The sequence below is a fragment of the Chiroxiphia lanceolata genome, chromosome 1 (assembly GCF_009829145.1).
Source record: "Chiroxiphia lanceolata isolate bChiLan1 chromosome 1, bChiLan1.pri, whole genome shotgun sequence".
In the NCBI taxonomy this organism is placed as follows: Eukaryota; Metazoa; Chordata; class Aves; order Passeriformes; family Pipridae; genus Chiroxiphia; species Chiroxiphia lanceolata.
Window position 1 is genome coordinate 126,887,726 of NC_045637.1, and position 23,799 is coordinate 126,911,524.

General features: G+C 35.7%; 1 protein-coding gene across 1 annotated transcript in view; it reads left to right on the forward strand.

Annotated features, from left to right (window-relative positions):
• The window catches only part of DGKB (diacylglycerol kinase beta), a 310,728-nt gene that overhangs the window by 175,706 nt on the left and 111,223 nt on the right, over positions 1-23,799 (forward strand). Inside the window, 1 exon segment of the mRNA XM_032699151.1 lies at positions 806-870. Within this exon segment, the coding sequence (XP_032555042.1) occupies positions 806-870 (65 nt within the window).

Genomic DNA, 23,799 nt, shown 5'->3' on the forward strand with positions numbered 1-23,799 from the left:
TCTCAAATGCTATTTACATAGAAACTGAAATTCATTTTAATTTCCTACTAACTGAACTAACTCTTCTTATATATCCAGAATTTTAAGATATAATATCAAGACATGATCTAAATGGATTTCTCTGTGTTTACTATCCTTTGCAAGACTCATGAGTTGGTAGATTTCATATTCTCACCTCATTTAATACATACATTAAAAGATGAAAAATCAATTTCCATTTTGTAAAGTTTTAATGATTAGTATGAGAAATAAATATTACATAATCTGGACTGAGGAAAACATTAACTTCCTACCTGCAAAGGAGATACAAAAATGCTTTGAAATCACTTCCAAATATTCTATATTCAACAGCTCCCACCAGCACAATGATTTGATTCTCATTTAAATGTTACAGACATATAAGTGTTTCATACAGCTATTTCATTTCACATGCAGGTTATTTATTATGTTAATAGCATAATTTACTTTATTTTAAAGAGTTTTGATAACATTTATTTCAAATAAGAAACCTGTTTTTTATATTAAACAATTTTTACCCTTACATGATTTCGCACCCTGACGTGTAGCAAATGGGGAATCTCCTGACATTTATTTCAATTTTCCACCAAATTTTAGAGAAAGTTATTGAATGGCCTTATGCAAATATCAACTTGTATGCATATCAAGTAACTAATCAACTAAGTGATAAGAATATTCCTCTTGTTGAAAATGACAGTTCACAAAACACCTTGTTTACAGTTTTGGTCTTCTGTTTTGCAGTTTTCCTGTCACAATAGATTTATGGTGGTTTTTTTTTTCCTGTTAGGATGCTTCAATTGCCCACAGATTCCACATCATGAGAGAAAAACATCCAGAGAAGTTCAACAGTAGGTAAGAATCTAAAAATACATGCATATAAAAATGTTTTACCATGTTATTAAGGTATGTTCTGTGAGGAGTAAAGTTTTACACTTCCTTTAAAATATTGATTCTTATAAAATATAGGAAATTGCTTCATTTTATATTAAATATATGCTTCCAGACCACTTGTAATGTAACTGTTTCATATCTGGTATTTCAACTGAAATCAAAAACATTGTAAATAAGCTGTTCTCACGGGTGCAATGTTTGACTTGTAAGACTAGCATGGACAAGATGTGCACTGTGGTTGTGAGGTTCCCTGAATTTTCACTTTGCCTTTAGGCACTGAGGTACACTTCTTAGACAGTTGCAGATGGTGATCCTTATGTTTCATTCACACACACACTGGTGCATTGACAGCAGTCTCTCCCATATATACTCTAAGTAAGGGCAAGTGAATGCCATTTTACACATAGATGCTTTTATCTTTAAACAACTTTGTATACATCAAAAAAAGTCAGGAATGAGACTTTGCATCTGTTTCTTGTCTTGCTTCTTGAATTTTCAGTATTATCACAGAGCTTTTATGGAGATTAAAAATGTATTACATTTAGTGTAAATTTACCCTCTTTCAATATCTGATTCGTTCAGTAGATAACCTTCATGATGCAATGTTTATGTTTGTCTCTTCTTATTTAGGTAATTTAGCACGTAAGTTGTGATGGGTAAAAGCAACATTTCAGAAACTTTAATTAACATTTGAAGACATGTGGAGAGGAAAGTAAGATACAATGTTATTTGGAATATATAGGGGATGTCTAGAAATAATTATTAACACAAATGTTTTGTCACTGTGAGCCTAACCATAGACTTTCTTTAGTTTTTTTTTTCAGTTTAGTGGGTGACCTGGAAAATATTGGGTAGATGCAAATCTTCATAGACCTTAACATACCAAAATATGCTGTTTGTGTTCTCATCTTAGAGCTGTACAGAATGATATTTGAATGTTTGAAAATTATCTTACTTCTTACTGTTTTCACATTAAAAGTATATATTTTATATCTAGCAGTCAGAGTTTAGGTCTTTTTTCTTGAATGCTTAATCTGTTTAGTATCTATGCAGTGTCATACTATGGACCCAAGTCTGTGGGTTTTTTTCAAGTCCCACAGTACATACTTGTTTTCTATGATCTCCTTTTCCTAGCTCTGATGCTTCTCATTCTCAAAGAATCATGAGAAGGTCTGAACTCAAGCCTGATCTGTGCATCCCTGTCAGCAGGACTAGAGATACTGGACTTTTAGCAAATGCAGATATTCTAGGCCCTGAAAATGAAGCTAGTTTGTCAGTAGTCTTTCTACATATTTTCAGCGGTTGGCAATTATAATTTATAAAAAGCTCAGCTAATAACATGAGTTTCAGATCAGATTTCATGTCACAATAAATCATATGCCATTAATAACATCTGCTAGCAGACTCACCTTGAAATTCATCTATATTTTAAGGAACCTGATGTTTCTAACATTATCTTAAGGAAATTAATTACAAAAATATATAGTTCCAGTCCCTACATACTTTGGTACTGTGATATTGAAAGAACTTGAAAAAAGCAGTGATTCTCTAGGTATTCAAAGACTATTTAGAAATATGATGCCTTTCTAAAAAGAATATAAAGTCTTGAGCAAAGTATTGTAATAGAAACTGATTTTTTTTTGTGTAGTGAGAAAAAAATGTGGATTTCTATTTTTGTTGAATAGAATTTTCCAGATGATGATGGTTCACAAATACTTTGTTCCACTAACAGTTACTTGCATGTGGCAACACTCCATAATATGTTGCAGCAGCATTTTCCTGCAGTGTGTGAAAATAAAACCCTTTTTTAGATGTCTGCTAAGCCAGATTTAATTCACCAGAATGTGGAATTTTCTATGCAATCTAAATGACTTAGCATCAGCAAGTCCAACTCAAGTCTGATTAATAGTGGGCTCCATAGTTAACAGCACCTGCTCCTTTGAAAATCCTACATTACTCATTTGAAAATCCTACACTGTCATATGTACATATCTCTTGTGATTTAAGAAAAATAATACTTTTTTGGTTTTATTTTAGTTTCCTCTTGCCTGATTTTCCAACTTTTTTAGCTTTCACAGCTATCATTCAGTTTTTCAGAGCAGGCCTTTGCACTGATGGTCTACTCTGAAAAATGAACATGCAAAAAGTTTCCTTGAAGAGGAACTTTTAAGTTTATACAGTGTGCAGAGATCTTGTGAAATCCACAGGTGTTGTACTTACTTCAGTGAAGTAAGTTAGGCTATTTGGGGTTGGAGAATCTTTTGCATTAAATCCTTGGTAATGATCCTCAAATTCCTGAGGGCGTTCCCTACCATTCTGATCCCAGGGTTCATCTGTAAATAGAGCATACTAATAGGGAAACTCCTGACCCATTGTACTTGAGTGGAAGCAGAATCTTCCTGTGTTTATGTTCTCCAAATGAAGGTGAGAGAATATTGCAAGACATAGAAAGGCTTTTTTAATGACTGCTAGCCAATTTTGTGGCATTGTTTGGAACTAAGTGACTAATTCTTGGGAACTGTGACACATTTTGAAACTCTGCAGTGTTCACACATTTTGGACACAAAGACTTAGTATTACTAGCTTATTAAAAATAAAAAGAAATAAATTAGGGTGTAGATTCGTAAATTAGCTAGAGATAAACATTTAAGTCTTTGGAAAATCTAAGTTTGTGTAAATGCTGAAGAACTAAAAATCCACATTGTCAGTTGTGTCCTTTGCAATGAAGCACCTGTTTATTTGAGCTTGTTAATAAACTGAAATCAAGTCCTTCGACAAAAGGATCTTCTGTGTTCAGAAGCTTAATTTTCAATGAAAAGATACTTAATACATACCTTAATATCTTGGCAATTTTATACTTGTAAGCTGCGCTATGGAATGGCTCCATATTGTTTTCCAAATAAGGCTCAACATAAATGTCTGCCAGTGATTTTAAAATATTTTTTACTTGTTCCTAAAAATGGATCTGCAAGAGAATAATTTTTTTTCTAGTGGTAGTCAAATAGCAAAGAATGGAAGTGAGAGCACAATAGTAGCATCCCTACCTCAGTCAAAAGAGTGAATCCTAATAGACTATTTTAAGTAATTATATCTTTGGATCATTAGCACACGTTATCAGAAATCAGGCTGACATTGCATTGAGATTTAAATATGTTCTAAAACCACAAAATCTGAGCTGTCACATTACCCACTCTACAGGTCGTAAGTGCTGACAACCCAGTGCTTGAGGACGCAGACTTTCCTTCCCAGCATCTCCTGCTTCAGAGTAGGGTCAAATTTTCAGATTTAAGTGTGGAAAGGCTGAGTTTATGCCAGAGGGAAGAAAACTTGGAAAAGCAGTATTTCAAGTAACAGTGTCATTAAACTAGGACATACAGTTGAAATAATGATTCAGTTAGGCCAAAATGCCCTACAGGGATCTGTGTAAACATCGTAGGCTCGATGCTGGGAATAACAGATGTATGAATTATGTGACTGGAATATACACAGGAAAACAAAGAATACTTCAACCAAAAAATAATTCAAGTTGATATTAACTATTCTGAAATAATTTTCTGTCCAATTAGGTATACTACTTTGACTCTCTAGCATCTGTAGCATAAAAGATATTTCTTAGTTTCAGTAAACTAAAGTAGGATTTATAAATTGCATTTACAGTCCTAAATACATTGTCTTTGAGGTTTTCAAACATCAACCTACTCCCACATTTCATAAACAAATCCAGCATATAAAGTTCCTAATAACTTGATTTGCATCATATTCCTGACCAAGTACTTTTGAGGTTCCCTCTCAACTTGCTTAATTATGCTTTTTTGTGTGTGTGTGCCGCTATCTATACATTTAATCTCTAAGGAAGTTTTTAAGTAATAGAAAGTACTGACTTACTTCATGTAAGTATTCTCCAGGAGAATAAGGAAAGGCCACAGTAAGAAAAGTTTGGAGAAATGGCAGGGAAATGAACCTTTAGCAAGTTATTCCATGTGTCCTAACTTGTGTACTGCACTATGCAATGGAGTTATCATAGCATCATAGCTTGACTAACCTCAAAAAAAGAAAAAAGGAAAAAATTTTGTCATGAATACACTGTTACTGTATTCAAAAGCTGTATCATAAAAGATGTCTAGTCCTGTCTGGCAGCAAAGAAACCAGAACACAGTTATTCCACTTGAATACTGGAGTTGAAAGCAAGTTCCAGTTTTGTGACCGAGAGAAAAAAAGATCAGTTTAAAAGCAATTTCATTTGTGATGAGGTGAATGAAATGCTCCATTCTCAGATGTGCTTAGTCTTTGTTTTAAAGCTGGTTTATTTTGGCTTTGAATTGAACAGTCAAAATGTTTTGTTTTGAATAGAACAAAACTATTTCAATATTTTCATTATTCTTCCAGCTTCTCAATTTAAGTGATGGAGTCTCTTGGTTGGAGACACAACCACATATTTGCAGTGAATATACTAAGCATCAACACAACATTCCTAACTCGAATTGCAGACATTTCAGTCTCTTTCCTTCAACTTCTCCTCCCTGGTTGTGACTGATATGAAAAAGCTTAAAAAGAAGACACTGGCTCCACAGAGAGACCAAACTGCAGACATCTGTTACCTGTCCCACTGAACCCAAAGGTTCTGTTTCTTTAAAGGATAAGACTCCAAGGAACAGTACCTCTGGACTCAGGATAAGACTCCAGGGAGCAGTACCTCTGGACTCAGGCAGCACTACTGCAACTGCAGTCAGCAGAAGCAGCCAAGTAAGGTGAAAATATTTATGACAGAGTGTGAAATATTTTCCTGTGAGCAAGAGATGGCTTGTAGGTAAATTAACATCCTCTGCCTAGCTCTTGGTTATAATGTTTATAGAGAGACTGAAATAAAAAGGCACAACCAGCATGTTCTTTTGTCAGTTCAAATGTGTAGCAGCCTACCTTTAGAAATAATGCCTGAAGAACATAATGTGTGCTTGAGTTGGGACAAAGGGAGATAGTTGGAGTGTAAAGCTGATTCAACCTACCTATGTCTGTTGTCTACAGAGCAAAATCATAGCACTTTGCATCTGTGGTATCTGCACCTCTCTCTTACCCAAGAATTCATATTTTTATCATTTCTGTAGAAAGTGTTAATGGGCTAAGGCCCTCTGCTTGAGAGACTTCTTGATCTCTTAAACATTATTCTGTAGTGGCTATCTGAGACACTGGCGTGGTTGGGAAACCTTAGGTTCAGACTCATGGGGACTAGAGGCAGTGTGCTGTATAAAATGTATGTTAACCAGGAATCCCTAAGTCCTGAGCATCCCCTGTGACTTCAAAGTACGTCTCTGAAAGCAATGTGCTGTGTCCGGCCATACGCAGGGCGGTGAATTTATGTTTGTATTCCCAGTGTCCTCAGCTGTCAAATTCACTACTTTAGGACTAATCAGGGTTCAGGTTTTGTACCGTTAGAGTGGTAAGGGCGTTTGTACTGTTCATTGGGCATTTCTGTTTGTGGGGGTTGTTGTGTAACACCTTCCATACTGCACTTCTAAGAACAAACAAGAAACTGAAATATGTTCTTCTACTATTAGCAAGATATGAGAATGTTGGGGGTTTTTTTCTTTAAGGGAAGTTACATGTTTTATAAGTGATTCCCAGTTTTTAAAGAAATAGTTGCTTTACAAATTGTCAAGTAAAATGTATCAGGGTTAATGTTAAAGGATGAAAATCATTTCATTTCTACGAGACAGGACTGTTTGTGGTGCACAGTCATATGGAGGGATTGGCCCAGCATGCACTGCACAAGTAACAAAACTGTTGATTCACAAAAGGTCTATCCATATGCTATAGGCCCAGGTCAATAGAATCTAATTTTCTTCAGCTGGTGTCAGGCTGGCAAAGGAATTTATTGCAGATGATGTTTCATTACTCAGAGCAGGTCACTGAACCTTTTCTCTGGATTGAGATGCCTAGTGGATGTTTTACAGATTCTTTAATTAATTAAAACTACTGCCCTTTATTATAATACCTAACTCTATAGGAATTAAATCTTGGTCTCTTCCACTGTATAGTCACACCATTTGAAAGAACAATTAATAACACAATGATAGAAAAAGGTTCCTGGCTTATTTCATTTGTGGTAAATTCAGAAGTGAATGGAGTCTATAGCAGATTTGGGAAACACTGTAACAAAACTGCTAAAATACAGCTTGCTATTTGTTGCTTGTTGATAAAGTATGGTCAAGTATTTCTATACAAATGAATAAGATTATTTTCCTTGTTTTTTTATGAACACACTGAATAAAGTACATTGTGATAAAATTGTTTTTGATCAAATATTGCTTTTTTGGAGAGGGATTATAGTCAGAACTAATTAGTACTAACATGTAAATTTGAAGCTTCAAACTTCATTTTGGATAAATTAATCTTCAAATCGCAGATGTAAATGGCAAATCTTGACATAAATTTGATGTTTCTATATTTCATGTTTGCAACAGATGCTAGGCTTTGTAAACGGTTAGGCAGCAGCTCTTTCTAATATATATTGCAAAACCAACAAAACCTTCTTTAAAAATCCAGTCACGGTTGTTAAGTGGCCACAGCGCACTTACATATAATGTTATTGACAATATCCAAGCCATTAAAAGCCATGAAATGAATTGTTAAGGGATAAATTTTACACTTCCTATTTAATAAACATAAACACATTACTCTTTAGTACAAAGAAATTAAAATTTAACAACATGAGAACCTTTACTCTGAACTGTGGATGCTTTATGGGGCTTTTTTTTTAATCCTTTGATTCCGGTAATTAAGCCCCTACTACAGTACCTATAGATAATGAGGAGAGTCCAAATACTCCTTTAGTACGGCACAAACTGACATAATATGCAGTATGTGCTTTTACTTGTCTTGTTCTTTAACTCACTAGAAATTGGGTCCTAGATTTGCTTCAGATTTTGAATCTTGCAACTAATGTGCTCCAGGCTTCCAATTCTGCACTCTAAAATTGCAAATTGGTTTGTATCATATTAGGCAGTCTTAGGTAATTGGAAAGAAATTTTTAAAGAATTTAGTGAGTCCTTCTAACCCTTAGTACTACTGTTCAAAATTAATTTTTAATGGGTTGTCAGAAAAGTAATGCTTTCAACCAGCATGTCAGCCCCTGATTAAATAACCTGCAGTTTTTATCTTTCCTAGTTATGTAACTGGAGTGATTTTAAGTACTTAATGTATCAAATAAAGAGCCTGTGTCACCATCTCCATCACTTCAGATAACGTTTTCCATTTGCCTCTTTATTCTATTTGAATGTAGTTTGCCTGGTTCATGCCTGTGTGTTTTTTTCATGTAAGTAATTTGACTGCTTTCTGATCTGATTTTCAGTCCCTTATTTTTATTACAGTAGGTTACATAACCCTTTATAAGAAATGTGCAAAGCTAGAAGTATTTCCAAACTTATAGTATGCAGTAAAGTATATTTTGCATATCTTACAAAATAAGATTGATCCAGTTGGTATTCCTCAGGTGAAGTTCTTATTTACTTCTGATGTATATCTTCATTTGATTAACATAGGATATATTTTGCCAAAGACAATATTTTGAAAATACTTATTTTTAATAATATAGAGCAATTCATATGATGGATTTGTATGAATATCAAATGATAGATGCAGCTGTATGATGGTATCTGTTGTTATAATTTTATTATTGCTAACATTTCCTTCGGAATAATTTTGCATTTTGGTTTTACTTGTAAAATAGTAAGTACTGCTTCTTTTTATTTTACTTAATAAGAACGTAAGTATATAATCAAAATTGAGAAGTATTTTTCTTAGTACTGAAATATCTCTTTAGCATTGATATTACCAAATTATATTTTCTATTATATTTGTGTTTTCATTTTACGTTTTTTATTTTTTATTATGTAATGATATCCAAAATATTATTTTTTTCAGTATCTTTGTGTGTCTGTGTTTGTGAAACATATTTTTAATAGATTATCAGAAAAAAAAATACAAAACAAAAAATATCACCTGGTCTGTCTTCGCCTCATGACACTTCATTGTCTGCCAAACGGGAGTTCTGATGTGGTTTTGGAATACTATATTGGTCATTTATGCCTTTGTAATTTCTTATGTTCTTGCCCTTCCTAAGACAGGCTTAGGATATTCTCATTTTAGCATATTTCTGTATGCTGTCATGGCAGTGAAAGAATACCTTCTAGCTTCTCTTACAATTGTCTTGCTGAATGATTAGTGCCTATTGATCTACATCCACTTCTAAAGTAGAAGATTAACAGATGTTCATTTGCTGTCTCACCAGTGCTCAGGGCACTAGCATCCTAGGATATTTTTCCCTTTGTCAGACAGAGAAATTATGAGAATTTAAAAAAAATTTGCTAACCTGCTCAAACAAAAATTGTTTTTGTTTATTTAGGCCTCTACTCTGCATTTCAGGAAATACACATTGTATGTATGTTACCTGTCTTGAGTGCTCTCTAATGTTCAGCTCTGGTTTGGGTAAATGGTTCAGATCAAAACATTGTGTGGCAGATTGCTGGCTAAAGAACCAGTATTCCCCTGACTCCTTCCAGCTCAAAATGTCCAGAAGTACTCTCTGGGTAAACTGTCAAGACAGAATACAAGACAGCAAAAGAAACATGTGACGAACAATGTAATTTTGGTATTTTTTCTAAAAGTTTTAATCAACAGTAGTTACAGAATTCCAAGTTCATTTATTGGTCAGGGGTTGAGAGAATGAGCTTGATGTTTCTGCTGTGTTTGCATGTCATGGCATAAAATGGATCACAATAGAAAAAGAGAAAATCATTGGACGTAAAAACTGTTACCTTGTAATTACTTGGAATTTATTAAGCTTGGAAAGTTTTCAAATTCTATCCAATTTCAATCCATGTAAGTCAACGTAGATATGGCAAAACTTAACACAGTTCCTTAAGTTAATAGATTAATATGGTATTTTAACATCATATTGAATTTACATTAATTTTATTCCTGATGTACTAGAACTCAGAATATCATTTGAATCCACATAACATCGGTAGATGGGGTAAAAGCTACTCAGGATTTTGATTTAATAGTCAGAGGAAGAAGCTGTCTGTTACATTTGCTATTTTTTTGTTCAAATTAGACTTAGGGAACAGCTGCAAGTAATATGGTTTCCTGATTCTTGAGAACCTTTTGGTTATGCTGTTTTTAATAAAGATTTGTCCATATGAGGAACAGCAAGGTCTGTTAACCTTTCTTGCAGCAAGCTATTTCTGAGCCAATTATGAAGATGTCTAAAGGCATCGAATGCTCTTTGGAACAGTAACTTGTGATTTGGGAGTATAATGGCCAACTGAAGAACTTTCTCTGTGGTTAGTGTTTTTGTGCTCACAATATATAAAAAACAAGGGCAGCATTGATTTATTTTTTTTTTATGAGCTAAAATACTTCTTGGATTTTTTTTATTAGTTATGATGATATATTAATAACTATAGTAGCAGCAGAAGTAGCAGAAGCTTCTTCAGTGATTTGGATTTTGATAGTAAAGCCTTGAAGGCTGTGTTAAGCTGTCAATCTAGCATTTTTATCAAGATTTTGTTGATGTTCAAAGAAAGAAAGAAGTGTGTTAATCAAAGAAATATGTTCTTGCTGGTATGAGGCAGCTGACTACTTACACCAAATGAAATCTTCAATATGCTCAGCTGCTTTGATTTCATAGAGTATTGCAGTGTAAATCTTCAGTGAAAATTATTTGGGAACATAAATGTATTTGAAAAATTTTCAGGGGCTTTTAAAAATTAAACCTGAGTGAATTGACCTAACTAAGTAGGGCTTATCCAAAAAAATGTTGCTGCACAGCAGCCAAGACACTGAAGCCTTGGAACTGTTTTTACACTGGTGTAATAGTGAGGGCACTCAGCTGGGAAGAGGGAGCTTGGGGTTCAGGTCCTCCTTCTGACACACTGTTTTACTTGGAAAGTATTTTAATCACTGACAACAAAATAGCAGCTGGTCTACAATGCAAATACAAATGCCATAGTTTGCAATAACAGCAGAAACACAGAAAATAACTAAGTAGGTGGGAATTTGACTCTGTCACCACGTTGCCATGTGAAAAAGCAGTTTGGTACTATTGGAAGTCTCATGAAATACTAAGTTTTTAATTATGTTGTTTAAATGACTAACAATATTTATCCACTACTTTAGTCACACAAGCAAAATAAGTATCATGGAACCTGGACACACCTGCTGCAAAGGTGATGGCTTATGTGTAGTATATTAGTATCTGCATACAAATGAGAGATTCCTAACTGCTTTTCTTAAATCTAGAACAGGAAAAAAAAGACACTAATCTAAAGTATTTGCAGTCTGGCATATTTCATAAGTGCACACAGTAGTCTTCCTTCTGTCTATAAAAACTCTTTTCCTTGTTGAGGAATACATCCAGTGCAGGCAGCTCAGGTTGCAAGGGCAGTCTGAGGTGCAAATTCAGATACAGATTGAGGGTGGGAGCCTGAGACAAAAGGCGTGAAGACCAGTTGTACCAGCCAGGTGAATGGACACTCAGAGACACAGCAGAAACCAAAGACTTAGGCGGAAGAGCAAGACTTGCACTCACTTGAACTGAGGGTATGAAAGCCCAAGGGTCCCTTCGTTGGGGGTCCTTCCTCAGAAGCACCCAGCTCGAGCTGTTTCTCTGTTACTGCATCATGAATAAATTGCTTTATGAAACTAGGCATCTGAGACTCTGCTATGGGAAATCTAGAGCTGAACTGGTAAGAAAACTTGGTCTGACTGCATGTTAGTGGAGTGTGTAGAGATTCAAGTGGGGCACCCATCGTCTCACTGGAACTGCCCACTCTGAAGGGACTTTGATCCCAGCAGTTAAAGTCTCTGGCATTGGGAGTGTGACTGACAGAGAGTCTTGTGAATGGTCAGACTGGGTAGTTTCCTTAACAATCTACAATGCCCAAAGACACTAAAATTGTAGAATAAAGGAATATGGGCGTGGTGCAGTCCCTGTCGGAGAGACATATTAGACACAGCAAAACACTACCAAAGAGAAATCTGCTTAGAGGTACAGAAAGAAGATGCCTTTCAAGGCTACTCTAGACCATCACTGACACTGACAGTTTCTCAAAATGTTCCATGGACAGTCACAGCTAACCTGCATAATGAACTACTTCTAAACTGGATGGCACTGCAATGTCTGCATGAAGCACAAGACCACATGTTCTTCTGAGGTTTAGAGTAGATTTAATCACTGAAGGACCAGGCAATACCACTGTGGCTGTCTTGCTTGTATGTCCAGAGCCGTCTCAGTTGGCACCAGCTCTGCCATCCTGGAAGCATGCTCCATTACAAAGTGGAGGTACAGCTGAAGCATTGGATAAAATGTGTGCAGTGGTTGAATATACTGAATCACAAGCTAGCTGTCCCTAGTATCTGACGTTATACCAACTTCTTATTCCTTACCAAATGTATTTTAGCTGTCTTAAGTGAAGGAAATATTTGAGATTAAATTTTAACTTATAAATTTTTTATTGCTATAAGGCACGCTCATCTTTTCCTTCCTCTGGCATCTTAAGACTTCTCATTTCTCTTTCTGATTTGACTCCTTTTTTCATTGCCTTTCTTGACTTTACTTTGTTCCTTCATCTTATAAAATAATCAAGGATACAGATTTCAACAAAACTGTACTTTTGGTTAAGAAGGATTTCAATTTTTATTATAAAGCTAAATTAAGAGCTGCTTAATGCTCATGGTTTAGTGTTTTAATAAAAAGGGAAAGGGAGAAGCTGACAGGGCAAGAGGAAACTGCTTTTCAGCAATGTCTCTAACTTGAAATCTTAAGTGTTGCTTTGTTTGGTCTATTTATTAATTTTTTTTCTGAAGTATTTATTGTATAATGTCTATCATTTTCATAACTCATTTCTTTGTGAAATAAAGTGATATAAAGCTGCATATGTGTGTACAATTCTACCAGAATACTCTTTGACAGTGTAAAGTTAAGTAATAAAAGCATAAATATTGCCATTTAGTGCTCTGAACTAGTAGTGCACTGAAACCTGTAGCTTGGAAAAGGTTATATTCAGTTTCTGTGCCAAGATTTTGGTGCACAGTGAGAAGTCTGTGAGAGCTTCTAGAGATGCAATCTCTTTTAAAAGCATATAGAAATGAAAGCCCAGTGCCTGCTGAAAAAATGGAAAAGTGATGTTAAGATTTAGGGAAGTGATCCTTCCTCACTAAAGCCTATTCAGAAGCATGAAGTATCAATGCCACTGCAGACTAAATAACTGCTATCTTCTTTTCCTAGAGTTAATTACTTTTATACTTTTTTGAAAGTGTTTTGTAATACCTAACTGTGAATATTTTCTTACTCTATTCTCCAAGAATTTAGATTTGGGAATAAGCACAGATCTGTTGTCTGACAGTGTCAGACAGTGTATCGCTGAAATCCTGATCTATCAGAGCTTTTATATTTTTCGCCTTTTGTCATAAGACATACTTTTGATCTTCACATTTGTGAGTTTAAAAATGTAGAGAGGTAGATTATATCATAAAAACAACAACTTTTGTCATTGTTTCATTAACTCAGTTACTGTCTTGTACATTAAAATTAAGTAACTGTCCAATATTTCAGACTATCTTATTTTACAGACTACTGGTAATGTCTCATGTATAATATCACAGCATACTGAACAGTTTTTATGTCTGGATATATCTTACCCACAAGCCACAGGAGGTGAACTTTTAACTGTATCAGATAATACTTAAGGAAAATCAGTATCTTTATAGTTCTTTACCTTATGAAATTCTAGATTGCATGTAAGGGCAAAGTATCCAGCTTTTTGGAAGGAGTTAAAACTATGTAGCTAGTAAAGCTTCCTCGCAGATAGTGTTGGGCAGGAAGTAGTTTCCCTGATGTGAGAACATTTTTCCTATTTAAAGAGGAGGCTAATTTAGATAAAAAAATCGGAACTTGCCTCAGTGTCAGAAAGGGAACTTTGCTTCTCCCACCGTTGCTGCTATACTGAGAGCTGCAGTGTTTGCTTGAAATGAGAGAATCCCAGCTGCAACCCCCTGCTTAAGAGCCACCTTCGTCCTCTTTGCCGATTAAGTAAAATACAGGTTGCCTTGTGAGAGAAGGCTTGGGGTTTTGTTTCTTTGTTTGTTAAATGTTGAATGTTTATTTATATGAAGCAGAGCACCTCAACATCTTGGAACTGATGGATACAGTATAGGTTCATCCAAAGGACTTGGATGATGATTATGCTGTCCTCCTGCCAGGGTGACAACTCCAGCAGGTAACAACAAAAACTGTGTCTAGAATTGCAAAGGTAAGAGCTCTTACCTGAGATGCTGGATATTAAGTTTAAGCTTTAGTGGAAATACGGTATACACAAACTGTGTCGCCTAAATCCCAGGTGATATATGTTGACTCACGAGAGATAGTTAATAAGGCATAGCTAAGTATGCTTTTATATGTAGCTTTAAGCTGATATTCCATCTGTTACCTAACAACTCTTTCTAGATGAAAATTCCATTAAAATTGGCTTCGTTATGTGTAGTTTTTTTGATTTCACTGCATAATATAGCCTAATCAAAGATAGCTGAAAATAATCCAGGTTAGCTCTACATGGAAGTCATATTATCCTGCAAGGGAGAAAAAACCAAAAGTAACAACTTGCACCATATTGTTTTACTGCAATGACCAGTGAAAGAAAATCTTTAGTTAGTGGTGAGCCCAATTGGATTTTTTCATTACAGGGCAGACAATATGGCCCTGCATTTGTTCACAAGTTGGATTCCTATATGTATTCACAAGCTGAATTACGAAAACTAAATTATGATGATTGATGACATGGAGGTCAAATTTTAGTCTTAGGTGGAATGATGTTTTAAATAATGATGTATTAAATATTTCTGTCAAGATTTCTACTTTTCATGGCATAGATTGGTCTAAAGATTTATTCCAGGGGCATATTTGGAAGCACTTCAGATTATGTTCGGATTGGTTTTGTCTTCCAGGTTGAAATGTCGAATATTAATTGTCAGTTTTACAGAAGAAGAGCTAGACATAGAGAGATGTTAGTTTTCTCCCACTTCTTATGATTTAGATCAAAAGGAGGGGAAAAAATTACATTATCTACTTTGGACTTAATATACACTTTGTACATTGGAAACTAGTGAAAATAGTTTAAATGTTGGCTAAATTATAGCTCACTATAATAAAAAATGCACAGAGAATATATTTGTTTCTTACAATTTTAGAAACAGTTGATATCCTCATTTGTACTTCATAATCCACCACAGTGAAGGCTTAATAGACCATTAAAGAAACGGTGGGAAGTTAATTTTAATATGTAATGGTGTGAGGGGTTTTATTTTTTCCTTAATACAATGAAGCTTCTAACAATTTTATTTGCGAAGAAGATGATTATTTAATAAAGTGACAAACTGTCCCACTGATAGGATACATTAATTTTCTTCTAAAGCTGTTCCTTGTACTCCATAAGAAGGTGATAATTAGGTTTGCAGATTAGAATAACATAATCAGACCACTTGTGTGGATGCTTGTTAAAATATATTTTCCTCTTCGTATAAGACTCATAATAATTAAAAAATGTTTAAAAAGAGAACCATTCTTTTTCGGCATGGACTTTTTAAATGAATCCTAATAATATATCAAGTTATTCTTAAGCTAATTCAACTTTTTAAAAGGTTAATGTTTGAAAAAGAATATGGGAAGTGATTAACTGATGAGTTTAAGTATTAGCATTAGATTTTGCGGGAACACCTACAGTATAAAACAGCGCTCATTCATATCCTGATTTAATTTCTTCCACTGTCACTCCTGATTGTTCCATTTAATCTTTCTTAAGTCACATAGAATTATCTTGTATGTGTAAATTAACAATCATTTTCTAATTTCACTGCAAACTTGAAGCACTGTCAGAGAAAAAGAAATATACTGGCAATGATTAATTCTCTATTTTAAACAAAACTAAATGCAGTTACTCTTGAGGTGGAGTCCACACAGAGTGGGTTTTTTGGTGACTCTAGACTCAAATAAAGGCAGTAGAGAAATAACAATGACTGTGAAATGAGTGGTTCAAATCTGAACAATCGGGTCTTGTGTCTATCACACTGAATCAGTGCAATATCCACTGACCTTACATTTTAAAACATTGAAGCCAATTTCCTTTGCTTAGGATTTGTGCAGTATTAAACACTTCTTAAAACTAACTTCCTGGCCTAAGCCCAAGGTGGAAAGTACGCAGTCTAAGATCATTTAAAGTGTCTTTAAGTGTTACAATTCCATCACTTTTAATAAGACTAAAATTTTTTTTTCTGTAGTTCAATGAAGTCTTGTTCTAGGGAAGAGGGAAGAGTTTTTGTTTGGTATTTTTTTTTTGATTACAACAGACTTGAAATTAGTCTTACACTAAAGAATAAAAACTGTTTTCACAAATATACCTTAGTATTTCGTCAGTCTGTCCAAACTTTCAAGGTCTGAGATGTTTCATTATAGCAGTTATGATCATTGTGTTGATTAAGGAGGGCTGATTTAAACAGTAATAAACCGGCATGTTCTGGCTAGAAGTTACTTCAGTTTCAAATAACTGAGTGCAGAAAATATGTTACGTTAGCAAGAGTTCACTGAGTTATTAAATATTTCTTTCATCTAATTTGTACATACGTTCCAGTAACCCTACTTTGTGTGCATAGTTCCATATATATATTTGATATACCAGTCTAATCAAATTCAGGTTGCTGTGCGGACATTTTTTATGAACAAGTGAAAAATAATCAGTTTCTTTTTATTACCATTATGAAAGAAGTGAAAGAATATTTTTTTCTAGTGTGCTAAATATACATACTGTAAAGGACAAATATTCAGTCATTTACAGAAGAGGATGCAATACTGACTGATTTAACAGCAGTACGTTAATATAGACTCAGTTATGAAGGGATTTTTAAAATACATTTTTAATATTGTTAAGTCCTTTTTTTAATCATTCTTGGATATTAAGAAAATTTTCTTATCATTTAAAGTAAATCATATGACAAAGATTAGCCTGTGCTCTTACTCAGAAATTGATCAATAATGGCTCTATAACCCTATAGGTCAGCAATTTAGAAACAATTGACCACACTTTTCCCTTTCTAAATAAATCACTTACAACAATCATCATAGTAAATACCTAATTTGGATGCTACTTTATGTAATAAATCTAGATATTTTTTCTTGAACAAGACATGCTCATAAGGCGTTCCGGAAAAAATGGCATTTTTTAAAATATCTCTAAACTACGTAAGTCCTCAAAGTAGCAGTCATTAGGTGCAATTCCTTTGTTTATGTTACAGGAAAAGGTAATATAGGTAGGACATTCCAAGGATACATTTTCAACTTTGTTTCCAACATCCCAAGCCTGATGAGATGTGCGACAAACTTTTCTCTTAGAACTTTTGACTTTTATAGGAAAGCAAACAGCATAAAGACAGCAGGATTATCCTGTCAAATCCTGTCTATTGAATTCCTGACTGAAGTAAAATACCCTAACTGAAATGTTACTGAAGAAGCCTGATGGTCTCCCATCAACTTGGAGTCTGCAAGCCATTCTATGTATGGTAAGTTCTTCACAGTTTAAAAGAAGGACCAACAGGTGGTAGGAGGTATAGAAATCCTGTAACAGCTCTGTGTACGACCGCCTGTACTGGCCTTCCTTACACTGCCACATTGAAAGTAGATGATTTATAGAGATCTAGCTTCAACTCCAAAGCGGTAGGAAATTGAAAGAAAACATGCTTACAGATTCATTATGTCCTACCCCACCTCTAGTTTTAATGTTGCCTTTAGAGGCTTGGCTTTGTCTTTCATATGATAATGTGTGCTTAAACACCCTAGAAATCATTGCAAAATTAAGGAAGAGAATGTAAATTTCATCATTAGCTTCATGTGTTTTTATAATTTCTCTCTCACAGTCCATGAATATGTAAGACCTTAGATGAAGTCTTCAAGGGTAGTGAAACAGGTATATAAAGATGGAAATGATTTTTCAGGGAGTCTAGGACTGAATTGATATCCTCTGAAATTCAGTTGAAGGCATTGGTTATCAAAGGATACTTCATCCTTTTTATGTATGCTTCAAAGACATACACTAGCGAAAATTGTGATGTAATCTGAGAAAAGAGTTGATGAAGTAGAAATATGTAGTGAGCTTTTCCCCTTAACCCCTTTGCAACAAACTTAGTAATCTTACTAATTATTGCAGTTTCCTCCATTGATTACATTGCTAAACCGAAGGGTGCCACAAAAGGCAAGCAGAGTGTGCTTTCCTAAATGGAAAAATATTAAGCATTAGGAAAATTATTGTGAAAATTTAAATGTTAAAAATGTCTTTCAGTGTAATAAGGTTAGGAAGTTTAGCAGGTCATCACATCTTATTCCTATTACTCAGATTTTAAAGCATTCAAGTGTTAACCTTTTGAAAAGGAGAAAAAAAAATAAAAAGAAAAATGAGGAGGCCAGATGATTGGGAGATACCTAATTATCTGTTTCTTTAAAGAAGATATAGTCAGGTCCAACCTCATTCAGCTGCCAACACATGCATAAAGCTGCTGGAGAGAACTCCTGTGAATACCCAATTGCATGGCCCTAATTTGAGATAAAATAATGCATCTAACTATACTGTTATCAATAATTGATAGGCGCTTATGAGAGTAATTCATTGAAATCTCACCTCTGGCCCAACCTCTGCCACTCCAGGAAGCAAGATTCGTAGCACTTTTCTTTCTGGTTATATCCAAATCATTGTGTGAGCTTTATAGGGGGTTTAAGCAGTAAATTGTACACAATAAACATATAGAAGAAGCCTGGCATGAAGTAGAGCCTTTTGATAGCAGTGCCTGCATTTGTTTGTTTTCATTTTCCCTCTTTAAGAATATATATAAAAAAATATCACTTTGTTTGGTCCCCTGCTAGGAGTAAGCTTTTCTTGAATGTCATCCATTTTCCAGAATTCTAAAAAATTGAAGAGCTTTGCCCTTTTGACCTGCTAATACATCTCAGTCACAGTTCACTGAGAAGCTGTGACAACATACACAGTGATAACTAGATAGACTGATACATCCCCATTTTTTTATTCTTAGCTACATCTTAGCTATTGCTGTGACACAACTTATCAGGTTTGGAATAATGTAATTGATTTATGAGATTCCACATAATTAAACTAATCACCTGTGAATATATCCGAAGGGATCTTTTTATGTAACTAATCTGGATATTTCATTCCAGTTTTGTGTATAACGAAGTATTTAATGAGAGTATTATTAGATGATTGCATACAATATTATTTCTGGATTAAGCAAGCCACTTCTCTGGTTTGTAGAGGCCAACAAATGTGGTGATATACCAGTATTATTCCCTATACCACATTCTTCTCCTACCTCAGTTATACCGAATCTAGAGGCCCAAAAAGGAGAGTAAGTGCTGTGGTTCTCTTGCACAGGGGCATTTGTATGAAAAAGACCTAAGAAGGGATCATACACACACGTACGTACTATGTGACGTTTGATCTTTTCATGGGTGCATGAAGTTCAGAGGGAACAAGATTGTGAATAGTGGTTTAACTGTCAGAAGTCACCAATTTGAAATCTTTTAGATTTGTGTGTATTTTCTAATAATTTAAAGTTATATGATCTAAAATTTGAATTTTGCTGATGAAAAATTGGTTTACCTTGATGTAATATGTCCTAATTAAAAAAAAAAAAAAAAGACAATTGCATTAGGTATATTTCCACTGAAAAAGAAGAAGCGTTTATGTACTGAATTGCAAAAAAATAAAATGTCTTAGAAAAAGTGCAACCAATACAGGTTTGGCCTCTGGTTTAAGTAAAAGGGTGCAAAATCACCTGTGAGTAAAATCAAGGCAAGAGCTATGTAATGCTCTCCTTGATCTGCTGCTTGTCAATGGAGTGAATTTCATGAGCACAGTGGAGATTTGTGCCCATCTTGGCTGCAGTGACCATGAAGTGATCAAATTTCAAATCTCTCTTGTCAGCAAAACCTCAACTTTGAGCATGAGGAGTGCAGACTTCAGGCTTCTCGGGGAATTATTAAGGTCCCCTGGGAAAATGTTTTTGCAGGTGCTGGAGTCCATCAGTGCTGGTCACTGTTCAGACATCACCTCCTAAGGGCACAGGAACAGGCAGTTCCCAAATGTTGAAAGTCAAGCAGGTGAGGCAGAAGGTCAGCTTGGCTGAACAGGAATCTTTTATTGGAAATAAGGCAAGAAAGGAAGGTGTATGTCTAGTAGAAGCAAGGTCAAGTGATGTGGGAAGAATACAGAGATACTGCTTGCCACTGTAGGGAGAAAATTCATGCAGCCAGAGCTCAACTGGAGTTGCAGCTGGCCAGAAATGAGGGAACAACAAAGAGTTTTTTCAAATACATTAAATGGCACTAGACAGTATAGAAATATCATCAGCCAGTTAGAGGATGAGGTTGGTCACCTCACAAACAGGGTCAGAGGCAAGGGAGAGGTGTTTAATGCTTTCTTTGCCTCTCTCTTCAACATGGATGGTGGACCAAGGGGGTCTCAGTGCCCTGAGCTGGAGGATCATGACTAAGAGAATGATCAACTCCCAGTCGACCCTGAAATTGTGTGGTATCTTCTGCTCTAGCTGGATCCTGGGGCCTGATGGGATTCATCCAAGAGTCCTCAGAGAGCTGGCTGACATCATCACAAAATCACTCTTGATTTTGGAGCAGTCTTGGGAATCCAGAGGGGTCCCAGCTGACTGGAAGATGGCAAATGTTGTCCTGATTTTCGAGAAGTGCAAGAAGGAGGACCCTGGAAACTATAGACCTATCAGTCTGACTTCAGTGCCTGTTAAAGTTACAGAGGAGATTATTCTGGGAGGTATTGAAAAACACCTGAAAGACTATGCAGTCATCAGTCACAGACAGCAGGCCTTCGTGAGAGGAAAGTCCTGCTTATCAAACCTTATTTCCTTTTATGACAAGGTAACACACCTAGTTGACCAAGGGAAGCCAGTTGATGCAATCTTTTTGGATTTTAGTAAAGCTTTTGATCCTGTCTCTCACAGTATCCCTCTGTCCAGCACACAGCTGGATAAGCACATCATGGGCTGGGTGAGCAACTGGCTCATGGGTCGAGCAGAGAGGGTAAAAGTGAGTGGGGTAACATCAGACTGGGGACCTGTCACTAGTGGGGTTCTGCAGAGCTCCATCTTGGGCCCCATTCTCTTCAACATCTTCCTAAATGACTTGGATACAGGACTAGAAGGGATACTAAGCAACTTTGGAGGTGGTACAAAAGTGGGAGGATGTGTTGGCTCCCTCGAAGGCAGGGAGGCCCTGCAGAGGACTGGGCAATCACCAACCATATGAAGTCAGCAAAGGGGGTGCTGTATTCTGCACCTGGGATGGGGCAACCCTGGATGTATGTACAGACTGGGGAATGAGATGCTGGAAAGCAGTACCATGGAAAGAGACCTTGGGATCTTGATCAATGGCAAGTTGACTATGAGTGCCCTGGTAGCCAGGAAGGTCAGCCGTGTCCTGAAGGGAATCAAGCACAGCATCACCAGCTGGTCAAGTGAGGGGATTATCTCGCTTTGCTCTGCACTGGTGCGGCTTCACCTTGAATACTGTGTGCAGTTTTGGGCACCAAAATATAACAAAGATATTAAGCTTTTAGAGAGTGTCCAAAGAAGGGCAACAAAGATGGTGAAGAGCCTTGAGGGGAAACTATATGAGGAGCGGCTGAGGTCACTTGGTCTGTTCAGCCTGGAGAAGAGGAGACTGAGGGGAGACCTCATTGCAGTCTAGAACTTCCTCATGAGAGGAAGAGGAGGGGAAGCCCCTGATCTCTTCTCTTTGGCGACTAGTGACAGGACCCGAGGTAATGGCCTGGAGTTGTGTCAGTTGTGTCAGTGCTGGAATAGGCTCCCCAGGGAAGTGGTCACATCACCAAGCCTGACAGAGTTCAAGAAGTGTTTGGATGATACTCTCAGGCACATGGTGTGACTCTTGGGGATGGTCCTGTACAGGGCTAAGGGTTGGACTCAATGATTCTTGTGGATCCCTTCCATTCTGTGATTCTGTAATATATTGTTAAACCTTTTGTTGAACAGCCACGGCTTGATCAAGTGTTGACTAGGACAGTTGATCTCTAGACTAGGAGAAATGATTTTTACCTTTATCACATCCGATCATTCAGGTCTTGTTTTTAAGAATTCTCTGACAACCAGAAATAATTTATTTTTATATTTATCTCACTGAAAATCCATTTTTTATTCCATTTTTTTAATTAAGGTTAGAAGATTTGAACATTTTTTGTTTTCTTTTTTCCCCAGTCAATGCTAAATATTGAAGGTAATTATTACAATTCTGTGTGCGGATTTCTTTTAATTCAGCAGGAATAACCTTGATAAAATGCTCAGTTTTGAAAAGGCGCTCTTTCAAGATGCAAATTAACACAATTACGTTAGTTGAAAACATATTTGGGAGGTATGCAATCAAAATAATAAACTAGTTAAATAAAGCTTGCATGTGCAATCACATTTGGTAAATAAAAAATATTTTCTAATGAGAAACCTGACGAGATTTGCTTAGTGCAATTTTTAGTTCAGGTTTTACATAGTTTCAGTTTTATGCCATTGTAAAGGTGAATGTTTTTTTGGACTGTGCCAAAGTAGGAGATAAAAAGACAGCAATTCCAGAAATAGTGTAAACTACATGTCTGGAGAAGAAAAACAGCAATACATGATATCCAGGTCTTTCTCTTCACCCACACTCCACAAAATAATTATGTGGGACAGCAGTATGGGGGATTAAGTCAGCACTCAGCAAAGAGCTGATGCTTGAGCTCAACTTTGTTCTTCACAATCCCCAGTCTGAGATGTAGAGCAAATGCTTCTTAGAGAGGGAGAAAGTACATAATTATTGTGATAAACCCCAGAGCAGTTCATCTTCAGATGAAGCTAAAGGAGGCAAAGACTCTTCATAGTGGCTCCCAGACAGTCACAGAGACAGGAACATTCCTTTAGATCTGCACAGTGTATGGCAGTGATGCTGCAACTCTGCTTTGTGTAGGAGTTGGTCTGTTCCTTTATACCTTGCAGGGAGTCACAAAGGAATTTGAAAATGTAAGAATAAAAATAATTTGTCATGAATTTCCCAGCAAATATTTTGAGCTATACCAGAAAACCCATGTGAATACAGTGAATATTCTGTTGTAGCACCTGCTTTGAGGGAAATTTTCTTTTTCTTTTTCCCCCTCTTTTTAAGTATGGTACTTTGTGACTTGAGTTTTTAGTGACTTTTTAACATACTATTTTTGACCATCTCATCCTATTTACTTTAAATGGCAATTTAGAATATGCACTATTTTGATGTCAGACAGATCTGTAATCTGGATTACCCTGCTTTTCTAATAACATTATCAGCAGAATTTATTACTGATTTGGCTACAGGAAACTAATTCCTTGTAAATCGAATAGGAATCCTATCTTTCAGTGTCTTCAATACTGAAAGTGAAGGGGAGAGAGCTGATCATACTGAGTCAGAAAGAATGTATATCTTGTAATTTTTAACAGAGAACATGAGTTGATTCAGTTATAGGATAGCAAAAATTTCTTTTGTTTTTGAGGAAACTTTTTCTGAATAAGAAATGTAGGATTTCCTGTCTCACTAACCTATGCTGGTTAGGGACTTGCTTTGTTTGATTATCCCAGATATACACATTCTCATTAAGTATCCATCCAGAGGTTTACTGTGGATAGAAGAGTCAAATCTATTAGCTTTCAATTTCTTTTTACTGTAGTAACGTAAACATATTTTTAATAAAATAGACAGGAAGAATAACCTGAGGGAATAGTTCAAACCCTTCT